Source organism: Crocodylus porosus, unplaced genomic scaffold (genome assembly GCF_001723895.1).
Source record: "Crocodylus porosus isolate Cpor-Errol unplaced genomic scaffold, CroPor_comp1, whole genome shotgun sequence".
Classification (NCBI taxonomy): domain Eukaryota; kingdom Metazoa; phylum Chordata; order Crocodylia; family Crocodylidae; genus Crocodylus; species Crocodylus porosus.
In genome coordinates this window covers 17,414,839-17,431,754 of record NW_017728951.1, presented here as the reverse complement: position 1 = coordinate 17,431,754, position 16,916 = coordinate 17,414,839, and the positions used below count along the sequence as shown (strand labels likewise).

Sequence of the window (16,916 nt, the reverse complement as noted above, 5' to 3'; positions counted from 1 at the left end):
CTACAGCAGCAATGATACTAGTTTTGTATCCAGCACCCAGACAGTAATACAATGACTCAAATTTTGCCCTGAGTTACACTCCACACCAATAATATGCAAATCTAGGTAGAATTTGACTCTGACCAGATAGATGAATGCACAGGTCAAAGGGGATTGTGTGACCCTAATATAGCTACATCATGCCACAAATTCTGCCCCGTAAGGAGGAGACCATTTCTTTATCTGGTGTCTGAGCAGTCTGATTTTTCCTCTCCAATTTTTCTAATGCACTGAATAGGATTTATTGATTATGTTAGGGCTCCTGGATTAAGCTGGGTTTTAACAGTCTTGTGATATGAAATCTCATCAGCTACTGTACACAAAGGAGAGGGAGCCTTTGACCTTGGTCTAACAAACCGATGCAATGGCTATATAGATCCTTAACCAGAACCTCTCATACCAGACCTCTGTTCGTTCGCTTTAATGGATGTTGCATTCAGATCAAGAAGACTGTGCTATGGACTGCAAACACTCTGCACCTACTGACAATATAGTTATAGTTCTGTGACAACTGGGATCTGTGACTGCAACAGGTGTAGGCATACTTGAGCTGGCTTTAAATCTGCCCAGGCTTTGAGAGATGCTCATTTCTCATCCAGGTGGCCAATCCATGCCCATATTGTTCCCTATGCTGTTCCCAGGCTAGTCAGACTGAAGCTAGCTCAGTCCTGCCTTCCAGCTGGGCTGAAGATGCTGCCTAGAGGCAGGCACTGCAGTAGCAGAGAAGATATGCCTCCATTTTTCTGGAAAAGGCTCATGTCTGAAAGAGAAATTCAGTGCCAAACGAAGGGTTAAGAGAGGGCCTCACACCTCCAGCTTGGATATGGCAGAGGTCTGTGCTGAGGTAAAGGCTCTTGAGGAGCATATGAAACAGCCCATATTCAAAACCCATCCAAAAACAGGACATCGATGAAGAAAATCATAATCTCCATTACGGTATGAGGTTGGAGATGGTTCAAGTTTATTTCAAGTTGGACATTTCAATCACATTTTTTCATGAGGAGGTTTCACTGTTTTATTCAGTCAGCTCTGCAAAGTCTATTATTATCATTATATCTATTATTATGTTCATCTCCTCACCCTAGCTGTCTATTCCACACCAACAGCTTCCTATAATGCCCAGAACAACAACATGACAGTGAGAGAGAGCAAAAAAACCCCTATCATGTGCTTAAAAATAAATAAAACCAATTATTACATTAAATAAAAATATTAGCTACATGTAGAGATTAGCCAAGGATGCGCTGCATGATGCAAAAGACAGAGTTTGTGCCGGAGTGAGAAGCCAGGAAAGCTGCGTGAAAGGAGGAGTAGTAGCAGTGTGGCAGCACACCATAATGCAGAAGAGCGATCTTCTCAAGAAAGAAAGCTATTAACAACTCCACGAAAACACAACAGCCAACCTCGGCAGAGCGTGGTCTCCGCAGAACCAGACTCTTAGGGTAAAAGAATTCAGATGAGGAATGCTGCCATGGAATAGAAAAGGAAGAAAAAAAGAGTGAAAAAGCAATGTTTGTCCTAGATAAAGAACAAGGCATATAATCAAGAGCTCAAGGTCTTATGCAACAACGGTACTCACGCTGACTTTGTATAAGCTGAAGAGACAGCTATATGGCATAACAGCAATGTCGCACACTGTTAGCTGCAGAATCACCAACTGGCAGATGACCATAAAAAAAAAATTCTCGGTGCTTATGCAGAATTGTTTTATTTCCTGCTTGTTTTGGCTTCATAACCCTCCACTAAAAATCCAGCGGGAAAAGATCTTAAGCAACCCTTGTTTTTATGAGCTCCACCTCATATCTTAGCCAGTGAGGACGCTGATTAGCTTCTACTCCAGTTCAGTTATTGAGAGAAAACAGAGCTTGCTGAGGACTTCTGAAGCTGCTTCAACAATACAGTGTTTTGTTTTGCTTGGTTCTAACTGGAAGAAAACCCAGCAGCTTCAAGAGTCTACCTGACCAGGTTTCTGCAGACACTTCATCAAATATGGGTTCAGCCTTGTGAGGCTGCAAACACTTGTCTACCGCCGCACAGGCAGCATTTTAATTTACACTGCGTCTACATGGGTACAGTATGGAAAGCTATAGCAAATCAAGGTTTGGAGATACTGCACATGACTTCAGCAGCATTCAATCCTAGTTTGAATGCATGCATTCAAGAGTAAAATGGCCTTTGGTCACTGTAGCTTAATCCTGTGAATGAATATACTTTAATTTATGCACACTGACCTCACACCTCCAGCTGATCTGCCGACAGCTCTCCTGACTAAGCCCCTGGAAAAAGCTCTTCCAGGTGTGGGTGACTTCATTCATTTTACTAACTTTAACTTCAAATTAACTAAGTGAAAAGCACTTGCGTGCTTTGATGCGCAAGAGAAAGGGAAAAGATATTTGGAGGGAACATTTGTAGTTTCCATAGGGACTTTAAATAACCCTGAGGATTTGAAAGGTCAGCTTGGAGGATATTTGCAATGGCAGGGATGTAGTCACGGCTATAGTCATGGCTAAAAGTCAAAGGGCATATTGTATACCAGCCATACACCAATCAACGCAGGCATTATGTGCTGGAAATGCCAGAACACACTGTTTTATACCCAAACGGCTAAATGTGCAATAAAAATTAACCCAGCAGAAAAGTCTGACACAGCGCTGCACAGTGAGCTGGCAGCTGACTTACAGGCAGGCCAGCCCCGGGCTCATTAGCCAGGGAATAACCCGATTGCTTTAGGATGTTCTGTGCCTGAGGGTGTACATCCACAGTCTAGTTCCAGCTGACTAGTCAGGGATACATAGTTTCATAGATGTTTGGATCGGAAGGGACCTGAGCAGATCACCAAGTCCGATCCCCAGCCATGGGCCGGAAAGAGTACTGGGGTCAAACGACCCTGGCTAGGTGATTATTTAGCCTCCTTTTGAAGATCCCCAGGCTAGGAGTGAGTACCACTTCACTTGGAAGTCGGTTCCAGATCCTAGCCGCCCTGACAGGGAAGTAGCACCTCCTAATATCCAGCCTGAACCTACTCTCAGTCAACTTGTGACCATTATTCCACGTACATACACACTCTTCCCCATACACTCAACTTGTCTGGTACTAGGGAGACTATCCTGTCCTTGTATCAGTCTTGAAAGCACTGCTCTCTTGGGCTAACATTGCCGTGTCAGACAATCAACTGGTCAGCGGCAGCTTTTTGACCACGTGAGATAATTCAGCAGAGTGAAAGTCACTGGACAGGAACCTGAACCCAGACTGTCCTAGGCCTGGGAGATGATCCAAGATGCCTCCCAACTTCCAAGATGTTCCAAATTCAATCAGCCCAGAACTTCAAAGCAAATAGAAAAATAGTGACAAAATGGTGGAGAATATAACAGAAATGACAGCTTCCTTGAATGTTTTTGCCCAGCTTTATCATTTAATAATAATGCTCTTGGTTCCTGTGAAGTAATTTTGAGACGTGTTTGTAGCCAAGTGGATGGCATCTAGGATGATCACACCAGCCAGTTTGCTGTGTCACCTATCTGTTACTGGAAGGGCCCAATTCTTTTCTCAGGCCAATGCGTGGCATCTGATTAAGCTGGACTAGCAAAAGCCCCTCGCACTGATGTGACTACACTGGCCACACTGTGCTCTTACCAGTCTGATCTATTTTGTTGGTGGCAAGGGGGCTTTACTGTATTGTTACAAAGCAGAGCTTTACATTCAGACTAGAAGCACACTGCCAGTATAACATACTAGTACTAGCCCTTAAACTATGAAATCAGAGAAGAATGAGTTCCCAAAGCTACAGACTTCATAAGGCCAGACAGATCTGAATGTTCAGGCTGTTAATTTTGCCTGCAAGTATCAGATGAAAAGTCTCCCTTTTGTAAGTTGTCAGTGACACAACATCGAGCCAGAATAATTTGCAAGTGCTGGGTTTTGCTGCAGCTTGTACAACAAAGTTTTGCCCATTTTTCATTCAGGGCTAGTTCTGTTGCTGGACTGTTACGCCTGCTTACATTAGCTTTGATGTTGATGATGTTCACTATAAATGAAACAACAGGTTAGCTACATTCACAGTCAATATTTCATGGAGCATGTTAAACAAGTAGGGTGCCAGGAGCAAGTTTCAAACGGTTTGAATTACTATGCCCTGAACACAAGGGACACAGCATGATATGCAGGGTACATGTAACCATAGTATCTCTTGGCTCTCTCTGCAAATATATCCTCAAGCCAATTTTTTCATCTGCAGCCTGACACAAGGCCAGAAAATTTCACCAAGCTTGAAGGTGTGAACAAACCCCTCATTGCTGCATCCTGGCAGGTGCAGGGAAACACAAATAGTTTTCTGCAGGGAGACCTAGCCAATCTGGGCTCACAAATGCCTGCTTCCATACAAAAGACCAGGAATAAATCACTGTTACTCTATTTAAGTCATTCAGGGTTTGACACAAAAGGTTTTCCTCTGTCAAGGTTAAGGTAATTTCAAACCTAACATTTGTTCCTAAGTGTTCTGGGTTGTGACCAGGGTAAGCAAATCCCCCCAAATTAGGACAAATTAGCTTTAAAGGGTTCATTGAGATGACGAAGGAAGAATGGGCTGGGCTGGATAATACCCTAACGGCTACAAAGAACATATCAGAAGTGACACGCAAGTTACACAGATGTCAGGGCTATGTGCAAAAATAGAGCCATGGCAGCATTTGCACCGGTCACATTTCTCCCCAGAGGTTTTTCTCTTAGGAACCATCCTGTAAGCTGCATTTTGTACTGGAGACAATGCCCTCAGTGTAGTGACACTGATCTTTGGAGCAGTGAACTGAAACAGATACATTCAGGTGGTCAGGCTGAGAAGCCCAGCACTACTGAAGTAATGCCACTGTGTTTCTGCCAGGATTGTCATGGCCAGGCAATAAAAACCCTGGGAAATCACTGCCTCTCATGAGGAATGCTCAGTTACTCTGTGTGCAAATGATCTGGAGCGTCCCCACAGCTTAACATATCCTTTCACATTCACTTGTCTTACCCGGAGCTTATCTTCTGCCTTTGTGGATTGCTTACAGTCAGGATGCCAGACAGTGGAACCTGGAAAAAGATAATTCATTACTCAGTGCAAATCAGCCAAGTTCAGGGCAAAGATTGCTGAACGTTCAAGTTCTTAGGAAGAGCCCGTACGCCGCAAATCGCCCACATCCCACTCCAAAGCCCAAGAAATATAACAAAAAGCATCCTGCTCTGGCCTACGTTTGAGGTGTTCAAGGCACATTGCACTTACAATGATCCTATGTAGCAAAGAAGTCAATGAGAATATGATGCTGGAGCTCAAAGAGACATGGGACTGCAGGTCGGGAAGGAAGATGGGTTGGTGGTTGGGACACAGAGGTGAGAGCAGGAGAACTGCCCCGGCAGACTCTTCCAGTGAGATTTTGTGCCGGACCTTTCACTCCTCTATAAAGTCCCTTAACCTGTTCTCTCATTTGCAAAAGGGGGTAAGACCAGTGTAGCTATCCACCAGCAATACTAAGTGGCTAAATTTACTGCCACCTGTAAAGGACCAGGACACGCCTGGTGCTATAACAGGCCCTCTACCCCCTGACTGTGCTGAGCCTGAATGGCCAGCATGACATGGGAGGCTGCAGTAAGGAAGGATCCTTCCCTCAGCTATGGAGAAACATGCTACCTGTGCAAATCCAACATGGTGGATTTACATGTGTTGGATTTGATTTCCTGTCTGGCCAGTTGGTGCCTATGAATAATCAAGGGAAGTTCACCTGCCTGATCCCCTGTAACAGGGCTAAGAGTCTTCCCCCATCCCACGCTGAAACGTGGGCTCCTCTTCGACACTACAGCTACCAGTTCTGTTCTGCTTTTTCCAAGGCTTCCAAATCTGCAGAGAAAGGGCCAAGTTTTGCCCCTGAATAGTGACCCTTGCAAGGTGGGAATGCCCTGATAGTATTCACTATCAAGGAGCTGCTAGCAGTTATTATCCAGCCTAGAACTGCTCCATCTCTAGGGGTAAAACTCAACTAACTACAAGGGACTTTTAAACTAGATTGTGGGCAAAGCCAAATGCTTGTCAACCACTCTAGGGCCAGTGCTGTTTTTGTTTACCAGGCCAAAAAACTCCCTGAGCCCACCTCTCAGCAAAACAAGAACCAAGGATGTTTTCTCCAGTGCTGGCCAGATACCTCCCCCTCCAAAAAGGCCACGTCACAAGGGAAGGGTGAGGGAGGGAAGCTCTGAGGACCGTTCTGAAGAGCTCTTCTTTGGCTCAAGGCTTAAGTTCAAGCTATTGGGACTGACTCCTATTATCAGCTTCGCATGATGTAAACAGTGCTGTCAGGACTTGGGAGGGAGCACTAAGGCACTGAATTAGATATTTGGCTTCGAGTCTGAGAAGAGGAAGCTGCTCATACAACAAGGGAAGAACTCAGAGAGCGGAGGAGTGATCCAAGGTTTTCTGTGCAAACAGACACCAGCTCCAGCGGCAGTGCAGCCAGCAGGGGCTTGGGGATTTGCACAGGTCAGACATAGGGAACGAGGCTCCTGGACGTCCTGAGATGGGGCTCAGGATCTGTGTTCAGGTCCCGACAGGGTGAGCTTAAATTCACTTACTACCCCACTGTGCGGCTCGTAAAACCAACCTTCTCATACCCGGTACCTGTTTTAAAGATTTAGATTATAAACTCTGATGTCTCTCATGTGCACGTGCAACATCTACCACTGTCCTGGAAGGAAGGGGCCTCTCAGGGTAACACTAATCATAGGGACACCTGCCAGGAGCCCACAATTTGAGGGCTGTGCCTGGGCTTTCTGAGGGTACACAGCAGTGGGGCAGGGGCTGGCTGTAATTTGCAAGGTACAGCTGAGCTAGCAACCTTAAATTTACTAACCTGATGTGAGGTTTGAAATAATATGCTGCCCTCCTGTCCCTAAGCACCCATCAAGCAGGCTAGAGTTTAGATATAAATGTTTTGCACAATCCCCTATTTTGAGCCAACTGCAGTTTCTAGATTTTGTCCAGCCAAAGCACACTCATTTATTTTAAAACACCCCAGAGTTGTATAACTCTTCTAGCTGCATCCCTCTATTCTACTGGAAATGGAACAGTTCGGGGCAGTTAATCCCCCTATTAACATGCTTGTTCATTCATTAGGCAGGCACCAAACAAAATGCTCAGCTGTTCAACTTTGTATTCTGTGTTACCGTAACACACAGCTTGTTCCGAGCTGCACAAACTCCAGTGAAATAAATACCCCTGGAAAACACAAAAGGCAGCAGAAAAAACAGCCAGAGCAGGCTTAAAATGCTAAGCTGTGCCCCACCTTGGCAACCCTCCCCCTGCTCAGCCTGTAAGATAGCATGCTACGAGGCGATCCACAGGAAGCAGACGCTTTTGGGTGCTGCTCCTTGTTGTTTCATCAGGAGACAGAAAGCCGCAACCCTTCTGCCAAAAGCTGCTCTGGGGCTGGGAAGCCCAGCTGGCTTACAGGGCCTTTAGATGCACTGCTCTTTTGACAGGAGCCTGTCCGTGCGTTACCTACCTGCTGGCTTCTCAATTTTTGAGCAGTAAATCAATAAACAAATACGCAAATAAAACGAAACCCTTGTGTCCTGTTCTGGGCATTATGCAGACGCCAGACTCCCAGCGCAGGAGCCTGGCCCCTCCCTGGCAGCAAGTCTGTCCTGCTCATAGTTTGCCTCCTGCTTGCAAACTCTTCCTTTCTCCAATCTCCCCGGGGGTTTTAAGCTCCCAGTGCGATACTCCCTCCATATCCAAATGCCCTGCAGTTGGGCTCTCAACTGGTCTGTTCCCTCTTAAAGACACAGACTCTCATTTGCATAAAGAAAAATATTAAAGTGGCTCTTGATGAACACGCTGGATGAAATCCTGGCTCCCATCACTTCAGTGCAGCTCCAATTGCATCCATGTTGCATGTGAGAAGCATACATGTGTGACGCTTTGCTGCCCAATAGGCATGGTAATTAGAAAAAAGAAGGACCCTGCCTGCTTTATTTGCTTTACTGATGTGTTATTGGACATATTTTATATTTTTACCTCAGCAAAAGGCCTGGGATGTTTTTACCACTCCAGTAAATAGAAAGAAAAGGGGTTTCCTATGGAGAACTTAAACCGCTGGTTCCAGGATATGCGTACGAGCTGGCGCAATGGCTTTTTCATGGTAAAGGTACATCAGCCAAAAATAAGCAAGGAAAAGTCTGGCTAAAAAGTATGAGGTGCACATTTTAGTCACAAGAATGTGCTTGCCACTACAGCTAGAGGCAGTAATGTATTGTCTGCACTGACTTGCCGTTGAGACTGCGTGGCATGTTATTGTAGACTAGGGAACAAGGTAGAAAACCAATGAGTAAAGCAGGACAGAAATAAAATGGAGGTGAGGTATGAGAGCCAGTTACCCACCTCTCCTGCCCCATCTCCATTGCCAAGTCTGTCTTGGGTGTACCTGGATGCAGTTCCCATTGGCTTCCTGGGATCTGCACGTGTTTATGGGAAGGGCTGCGCTGGGATGGGGGCAGAATTCCCCATCGCATTCCCTCCCATTCATTGCCCATCTGGTGCATCACCCCTTATTCCCAGTCTCATCACCACTGACAGTTGGTTGAAGAAATCCATTTACCATTCATTAGACACCCTTTTCATACCACGGTGTCAGAAAAGTCTAATCCCACCCTGGGGCCAAAAAAGTCTAATCCTACCCTGGTACCCCACTTTGTTGTCAAATGTACCACTGAACCCTCCTTCTGCCTTCTCTTCATTCCTGCAGAGGTGCTAATACACAGCTTGACAGCTCAATCCTAGGTATGTGGTTGGAAAAAAGTTGATAATACAGGGCGGGGAGTTCTCTATAGGGTTAAATAAGGAGGAAGGAGCTGGGGAAGGAAGGACAGCCCTTACTGTGAACACAAACATCTTTAATCAGAGCACAGAGGGAGAACGAGCCCAATAATTCCTCTAACAATGTGGGGGTTTTTTCAGAATTGCTCCATTGGGGATCCCTCTCTTAATGTTTATTGTCTGGTTTGCGTCTCTCTCCAACACTTCCTGACTCCACGCCCTGCTCATCTCTTCCCAAGGATCCTTTACTGTGTATTTAGGAAGCTCTCTTACACATGCCCCCTAGAAAAGAGAAGTCTCAAGCTGGTTCCCAGTAGGTCAGCTGCCCATCAATTTCAACTTCTAGATGAAATGGATGTTGGACGCCTTCCTACCTATATTCATTTAAATTAGACAAAATGGGAAAATAACTGGAACCTAACTGGTAAAGTCATTTCTCCTTGGAGGAAAATTCAGATCAAGGGTCTATTTAAACCAGAGAAGAGTGGTGTCTTTTGGATGATGAGCTGCTTGTGAAGAATATCAAGAAATGTGGCTGGCAGAACTTGGAAGTGATAGAGGGAGTTAGAAGATAAAAAAGAAGATTTAAAAAAAGAGACAACAACTTAAGCACACAAAACAGGGATAAGACAGAGACATGGCCAGACAAAGGGAACTTTGGCCAGATAGAGAAGAAAAAAAGGAAAAAATAAAGAGAAGGAATTTACAGAAATGTATGTGTATGCAGGGAATGAAATCCAAGCATTTTTTGAACCAAGCCCATTGAAGCCACTGCCAGATGACTGTGGATCAGACCCTAAAAATCAAAGGAGGGACTAGGATCAAAATAATTAAAGAGAAAGTAAACAGCACAGGCATTCAAAACCAACTCCAGTGCACTCTGGTATTCATACCTGGTAATCTGAGCACTGAGCTGTATAGGAGCCACTGAAACTCAGAGGCTATCAACATTTATCTTTGGCTATAATTTTTATCTGATATAGCTACAGTTTGGTGCAATTGCAGGGGCAACGTTATGGCTTCCTACACTGAAGTGTCCATCAAGATGGTAATGTCTGTGATGATGACAAGACAGCTGTAATTCTGCCTACCGGTGCTAGGTAAAGGGATGGAGGCTTAGACACTGTGGCTTGTAGAGGGGAAACATGAAAATGGCAGTCTCCTGCCTGACCGGCATATGATTGATTTCCTGTGTTGACATCGAGAGGGCTACCAGAAGGTCACTGATGACCTGCTGCTTTCCTGAGAACTACTCCAACAGCTACATTGGCAGAGCTGGGGAAGGTAGCCTTACCTTGCAGGTACATTTCCTCTCCTTCTGTGAACATTTGGTTGCATCTGCTGCATCGTGCACAGCTCGGATGGTAATGCTTGTCACCTGCCTGAGGAAAATAGAAAAGGAGATAAGGCACGAACACAGCATCACATTTTAATGCCTCTCACTGTTGTTCATGGTTGTGCCTTTCCTCAAGTCCCTCCAGTTTAGTTTTAAGTGTAAACATATGAGGCTCTGAAGTTGTTGCATTGCAGAATGTAGAATATGACTGAACAGAGCACAGAGGAACAGCATGGACCTCCCCACCAATACCAGTCAATTTGGACCAAGAGCGACCACTTCAAGCATTTGTTCTCAAAGCCAATTCACTCTTTGGCCTCTTTTTTTAACCACGGTGCTAATGAAGAAAGGGTTTTGAGGCAGGTAGCCAGGACCATCAACTCATTTCACCTTACTGATTTCACAGGGCAGCAATAAGTAATGGAGTAGCACCAACAACCTGAACTGGATTTGATCTACAGACCTCAAGTTGCTAAAACTTCAGATCCCATTAGCAAAGCTAAATCTTCCGAAGTCACTCCAGTCCATATAATACAGCGATACTCAAAATAACCTGCGCATAGGGTTCCATGCTGCAATAAGGATGGGAAAGCAAGGGGACAGACATTAAGAGAGACTTCATCTCATCGGAAGACCAAAGGGTTGCTTAGTAAATAATGAAGTTAGTGCTTGTAGTGCTGTGATACTGATGTGAACTAAGCAATCCTAAATGTGACAGATGCCATCTCAATTGTAATCAGCGCACGTGCCATCTTGCTCAAAGCAAGCGTACGAGTGGACACTTGAGCAATGCCATACGCAGCTGTCAAACCACATTACAGTCATGCTGTGTGATATGTTATGCATATCAGACAAAACACAACATATTCCAGAGTCAGGTCCAATTCAAAGCCTCCATCAGCCTAACCTGCAAAAGGAGCTTAGAAACCAGAGAAGCAAAAACCAGCACGATGAACTTCCTGAGCTGTTTAAGAGTACACTACACCCTAGGGTGCTTCCATCTGTTCACGATGACAAACAGGCACACCCATACCACTCTCAGCCGGACCCTCTATGGCTATAAAAGTCACTGGAGCTGATCTTGATTCACAGCAGCTGAGGATTGAATCTGATTATTTCATAAACACTATTTTCTGTACACACAGAAAAACTGGATGGGAACGAACCCCAAATACCCTACTAGTACTAACTAGCACCAGCCCACCGTTTTCTGAATTCAGCAAGATCTGACAAACTGCCCGGGCACCTATCAGGCTAAGGATGAGAGGTACAACATTTGCCAATGCCAAGTGAAATGTAAAGGAGGAAGACGGTTGCTTATTCTGAAGTTTATTCACTGGCAACTAAATTAGAAAATTCTAGCTGGAGACAACTAACACCATACATGTGGACAGCTGCTAAAAATAATAAGAGTTTGCTGAGTACCAATCAACCTGTAGGCTTGTTCACATGCACAATTCCCCTGGGGACTGAACCAATTTGACTGAACTGATTCAACTGATGCAAGGCTGAGGGTGCACAGAGCAGGTTTTCCTTGGTTTTGTTAGTCTTCTTCCCTTTCCTGTCTCCCTTCTACTTTTTGCAAACAATTTTTGCTAAGCTTGTTTTGTTTTTGCTTTAACTGAAATGTCAGTTTCCCGGGGTGCCGATACACGAGCGGCAGGGCTGCTCCAACGCGCTGTAACTACGTAGCACTGGTCTCTGATCACAGCGTCCCCTCACTCTCTTCTCTTTTCTCCACTCTTCTAACCATGTATAGGACATGACAATTTCACATAATAGCTAGAGAATGAACCCTAGAAGCCACAGAGGAATGGATGGTTGTTTAGCGAGCTGGGGAAAGAATAATTCTCGTAAAAATTCTCTTTAAGCGTTTTAGGTTAATAGTGTCTACACGGCCCAGGATAGGCCCATTTTATTGGACTTACAAACAAATTCAGATCAAGAGAACTTCTCTCTCATGGAGCAAGTGCCTGTAAAGCTACAGCTATAGCTGTGCTTTGAGGCGGATATTTAGATTTTTGGGCCTTCCCCCTCTTCTCCACGCATTCTCCGCCCTTTCTCCAATTTGCTGGTATTGCATTGCCCATGGATTCCCATCGGTTATAGACGCTCCGTGATGTTTGGCCCAAATGTCACATCTCAAACCTTCACCGGGGCTGTCCCAGCCCCACACACTCATTGACGTGGCAGCACAGCTTTCTGGCTTGACGCATGGGGAGCATCCAGGATTTCTGCCCCTCCCTGGGCCAAGGGGTAGCTTTGGCTGTCAGACCACTTAGCAGGAGTTTCTCTCACTGCGCAGTGTGTGTAACGCAGGCCAAAGCAAATCCCTTGCTGACCCTCGCTAGGGGTTTGGCTTAATAGCTGAACACTGCAACATTGAAACTCAAGCCAAACCTTTGTGGGACAAAGTGTTTGAACAGCAAGAATCATGTTTTCTGTTCCACAGCACTGGCTCCCCTTTCACTTCTTTATTCCAGGTACTGATCTACTCTAAGCGTGTCTACATGAGACGCTTACTGAGAAGTAGACTAATTAGCTCCGCAGTAGATGTCTCGCCAGCTACACATGCAGGGCTATTAGGCTGGAGTAAACTAAAAAGAAGGGTAGTACTTGTAAATACAAGTACCATCCTGCTGCATAGTTTTTTTACTCTGCAGCACCGCACACGTAGATGCTGACTGGGCTGGCTGAGGCACGAGGGTGCTTCAGTGCAGGGGCTGCTTGCCATCTAGTCCCACACTGGAGCACCCTCATGCCCCAGCCAGCCCCACACAGCACGTTCAGCAGGGTCAGAGCAGCCCTCCGGTGCCAGGTTGAGCCCCTGGGCCCCCTGCCAGCTGGGACTGCTCGGACCCAGCTCAATCTGCCGCAGTCTCAAGCACACGTGTAACCACAGTACCTGGGAGCAATACACTCGGGTGCAACAAGCTCCGGAGTTTAATGCTCAGCATTAATATGCACATGTAGACGCTCTCTCTTTGTTTTTTCAAACACCTAGGCAAAAATGATACCTGTCCACCTGACCCTGTCTAAAGTTGCACAGAAATAAATGCGGAAGGATGGCTGTGTTTACCTGCAATACTGCACCCAGTAACTAGGTGCTGACCAGGCTGGGAGATTATGCTGATTCACTGAGAAAAGTGGCTCATTTTCTTACTTGGACTTCAAGGTAGTGGGAGTTATCACATGCGTACTGAGCAGTCCTGAACAAGCATACTTAAGAGCAGCTGTGCCTGCAGTACACATTGGTGGTGGGCATGGAAACTTGCAAGCATGGTCCATGGAGGCATGAGAGAGGTTTGTCATGGAAGAAATCTCTCTATCCAAGCTAAGAGCTGCTCTACTGCTGCAAAGAAGGCCTGTACTTCCAGTAGTGCTGCTGCTGGCTCCTGCCCAAAGGGGCAATACCTGCTGAACATGTGTCCCATGAACAGCACACCCTCACACAGATCTGGGTGAAGCTGTAAAGAAAAGGACAGGATTTGCCTGGGACTGCATTACAGGAAGTTTTATCAAGGACATTCAAGGATAATCAGAATATCTGCACAGACACCCTGTACACCATCATGCATTTTTCCTCTGTACACCATCATGTACAAAGCTGAACTGAGGAGAAGGAAGGGAAATCCTTAAATTGCATCAGAAGACACAGACACCCACTTATAGATGACATTCAGATGGGATTTAGAACCATGATACCAACAAAGCCCTTTGTAGGCATCCAAAAAGCATTTCAGGACATAAGCAAAACTGGACAAGTTGAAATCTGTCTCCTTTGGGACACAAGTGGTATTGCTCATCTACCTCCCATTTATTTTAGGAACACAACAACAGTTTCCTTTGTGCAATTATTAACAGAAGTTTTATCTTTCCTACTTTTTTATGGCAGATTACAGAAAGTGTTGCAATGACCTGTACCATGGGCATACTCAGACAAGGCCAACACCCCTTGTTAAATGTTGTCCCTAAGAGCTCAAGCATGGAGCTGGGCTGTTTCCACAGTTACAACAGGAAGGGCTGAGCCTTTCATTATATTATTAGAATGAAAATGTTTGTTTTTCATTTCCACCCTATTTTCTACTGCTATTAAAACAAAGTTTGTCTCCCTAAAATATCTCTAACAACAACAGAATGGTGCCTGGGGAGAGAGTGCTATGGTATTTTTAGCACGATTAATGCTTTAGGATTACAGCACCCAAGAGCGTGCTGCACAGTCCGTGGTATGTATACGCTAATGGGGGTCTCTTCCCCACCATAGTAAAGGACTCAGCTACAAAAAGGAAAAGTGATTACAATCCTGACTGAGGGCTCATGACTAGGTTCAGTTCCTGGTTCTGCCCTAAACCTGCATCAATTTGAGCAAGTCACTGCACTACCCTGTGTCTCGATTCCTCCTCTTTAAGAAACCCACAGAGGGTGTTGGGAGAGTATTTCATGTGCTCCTGGAGTGTGAAGATGAGGAAGTTGCAGGCAGAATGAGGATGGGCAGCTGTAACACTAACCAGAAGACAAAGGTACCCAGCAAAAGCTAGGGCACAGGAGGCCAGAGGAGAAAGTCTTTGCCAACTCCTTTCGTCTCAGCAAAGCTTAAATGGGATCTGAGGGTGACGGCCTGGTGTATTAGCTTAGGGAAAGGTGTTCTTTGCACAGCAGCAGCATGGCTCAAAGCACAGATGCTGCCGCGAGATGGAAGGGACGCCAGCAGGGTTCATCCAGGACAGGTCAGGGAAGCAGGGAGGAACAAGAGAATCTCTTTGTTACTTCCACTGAAATAAATCTGATAGGAATCAAGTAGAACGGATCCCTTATTTCAATGCCTCTCTCATATATCTGTTCCGCCTATTTGGCCCTGATCCTCCAAGCCTGACTCAGCGATCCTGTGGCTTTCCAGCAGATCCAGGATAGGAGGGGAACAAAGAGACATTTGAAACTAAATGTTGAAAGGAAGGCTGGAAACAGACATTACCGAGTGAACCCAATCAGCTGTGCCAACACGTGTCCACCAAACCAAACATCTCACCCATTGTCCCACCGTGGATGCTGTGGGACCACAGGCAACATGTTTTCCTGGGGCTTGAGGGGTCTGGTCCTGTGCATCCCAGGGAATTCCCATGCAGGATGGGCCCCCTTAACCCCTACGAGTTCTTGCCTGGCTTTCCCCACGTGCAGAGATAAGCCCCAGGGAATGTAAGTGGTGAAATCTGGCTATGCTGCAGTCCCACATCTGGGATGCCAGGGACACCTCAAATGTACACCCCGGGAATTCCCGTTCTCATGAGTTACAGACACTCCATGACCCTTGCCCAAGTGTCACATTTCAAACCTTCCCCTGGGCTGTCCCAGCCCCACACCCTCACTGAGGTGGCAGCTACCGGGGTGCACAGGATCAGGCCCCTGGGAATGCCTGCCAAGGGTGACTGGAAAGCAAAGATAGCTCCAGACTGTGCTTTCCTACCTTAAAGCAGACTGGCTGAAAAATCATACTTCCTATATCACCACTGTGAATGTGGGGCATTTGTGGGGCAACAAGGGGTATTGACATGCGTTTGCTTAGCTCAAAATTCTTCTGGTAGCACAAAAGTTGTATCTGTTTCCACCCAAAGGGAGCCTAATGCTGAATGCATGCAGGCATGGGGAGAATATAAGTACACAAGGGGTGTTCATCAGGATCTGGGAGAACGTCTGTTTGCCAGAGCGCCCCAAGGAAAAACAAGGACCAATGGTCATAAACTCCTACAAGACCATTTTAGGCTGCACATAAGAAAATATTTCTTTACTGTCCAAGCCCCCAAGACCTGGAATCGACTCCCTCCAGAAGTGGTGCAGGCACCTACTCTGGACTTATTCAAGAAACACTTGTATGCTTATCTTGCCGGCGTCCTTTGACCCTAGCTGACTTCTTGCCTCTGGGGCAGGGGGCTGGACATGATGATGTTCAGGATTCCTTCCAGCCCTAACATGTATGAAATCTATGAAATGGCCAGAAAAATGTACGCAGTGTACACACCAAGACGTGCAAGAAATGGGCTTCAAGCCGAACTCACAACATGAGAACGCTGCAATTGAAATGGGGACCCTGGACCATCTCTTATAACATCTCTCCATACCACACGCAGTACAGGATACAAGGAGTGACAGAAATTCTCCCTGCATTCGATAAAGTCACTCCCAGGCAATCCTTGGGGCTCTCAGGAGAAGCCTGGGTTGCAGAGTTGCTTGTCAAATCATCACAGATCTTTGATTTCCCTCCTGGCTTTGGAAACTCCTAGTTAATGAGGAATGAGGACTCTTGAGAAATTTGAGCCAGTTTCTGAAGGATCTTCCCAAAATAGGGAAAAAATAATTAAAAGGAATAATTTCCAAGCTCCTCCCTTTTCCCTAATTAAGCAACAGCTCTGACAGGTGCCCTTTTCTGCCCTGAAATGAGAGCTTGATATGGGTTCAGATCCCAATGGACCTAGGGATTTTCCATGAACAAAATCTAGTCTCTCAGCTTCTGGAAAGAGCTACCATTGTGTGTGATCAAAGAGAAGTAGCAAGACAATCTGGAATTATATCAAATTCTTCTGTTTATCTTTGCTTAATCTGACTTCTGTTTGAATTCTCAAACATAAATGAGTGAAACAACCTGCTGGTCCAAAGCTTTCTTAACGTTAGTGAACTGTCCAAAAAAAAGGGGTTGTCTGTTCCCATTAC

The 16,916-nt window shown here is 45.7% G+C and overlaps 1 protein-coding gene across 17 annotated transcripts in view; it reads right to left on the bottom strand.

Annotated features, from left to right (window-relative positions):
* The window catches only part of ABLIM1 (actin binding LIM protein 1), a 182,923-nt gene that overhangs the window by 60,436 nt on the left and 105,571 nt on the right, over positions 1 to 16,916 (bottom strand). For all 17 annotated transcript variants that reach the window (XM_019555624.1, XM_019555631.1, XM_019555632.1 and 14 more), the window contains exons 7-8: positions 10,173 to 10,260; positions 5,048 to 5,106 (exon numbers count right to left, since the gene is read on the bottom strand). In XM_019555624.1, coding sequence (XP_019411169.1) covers positions 5,048 to 5,106; positions 10,173 to 10,260 — 147 coding nt within the window. The remainder of the gene's footprint in view (positions 1 to 5,047; positions 5,107 to 10,172; positions 10,261 to 16,916) is intronic.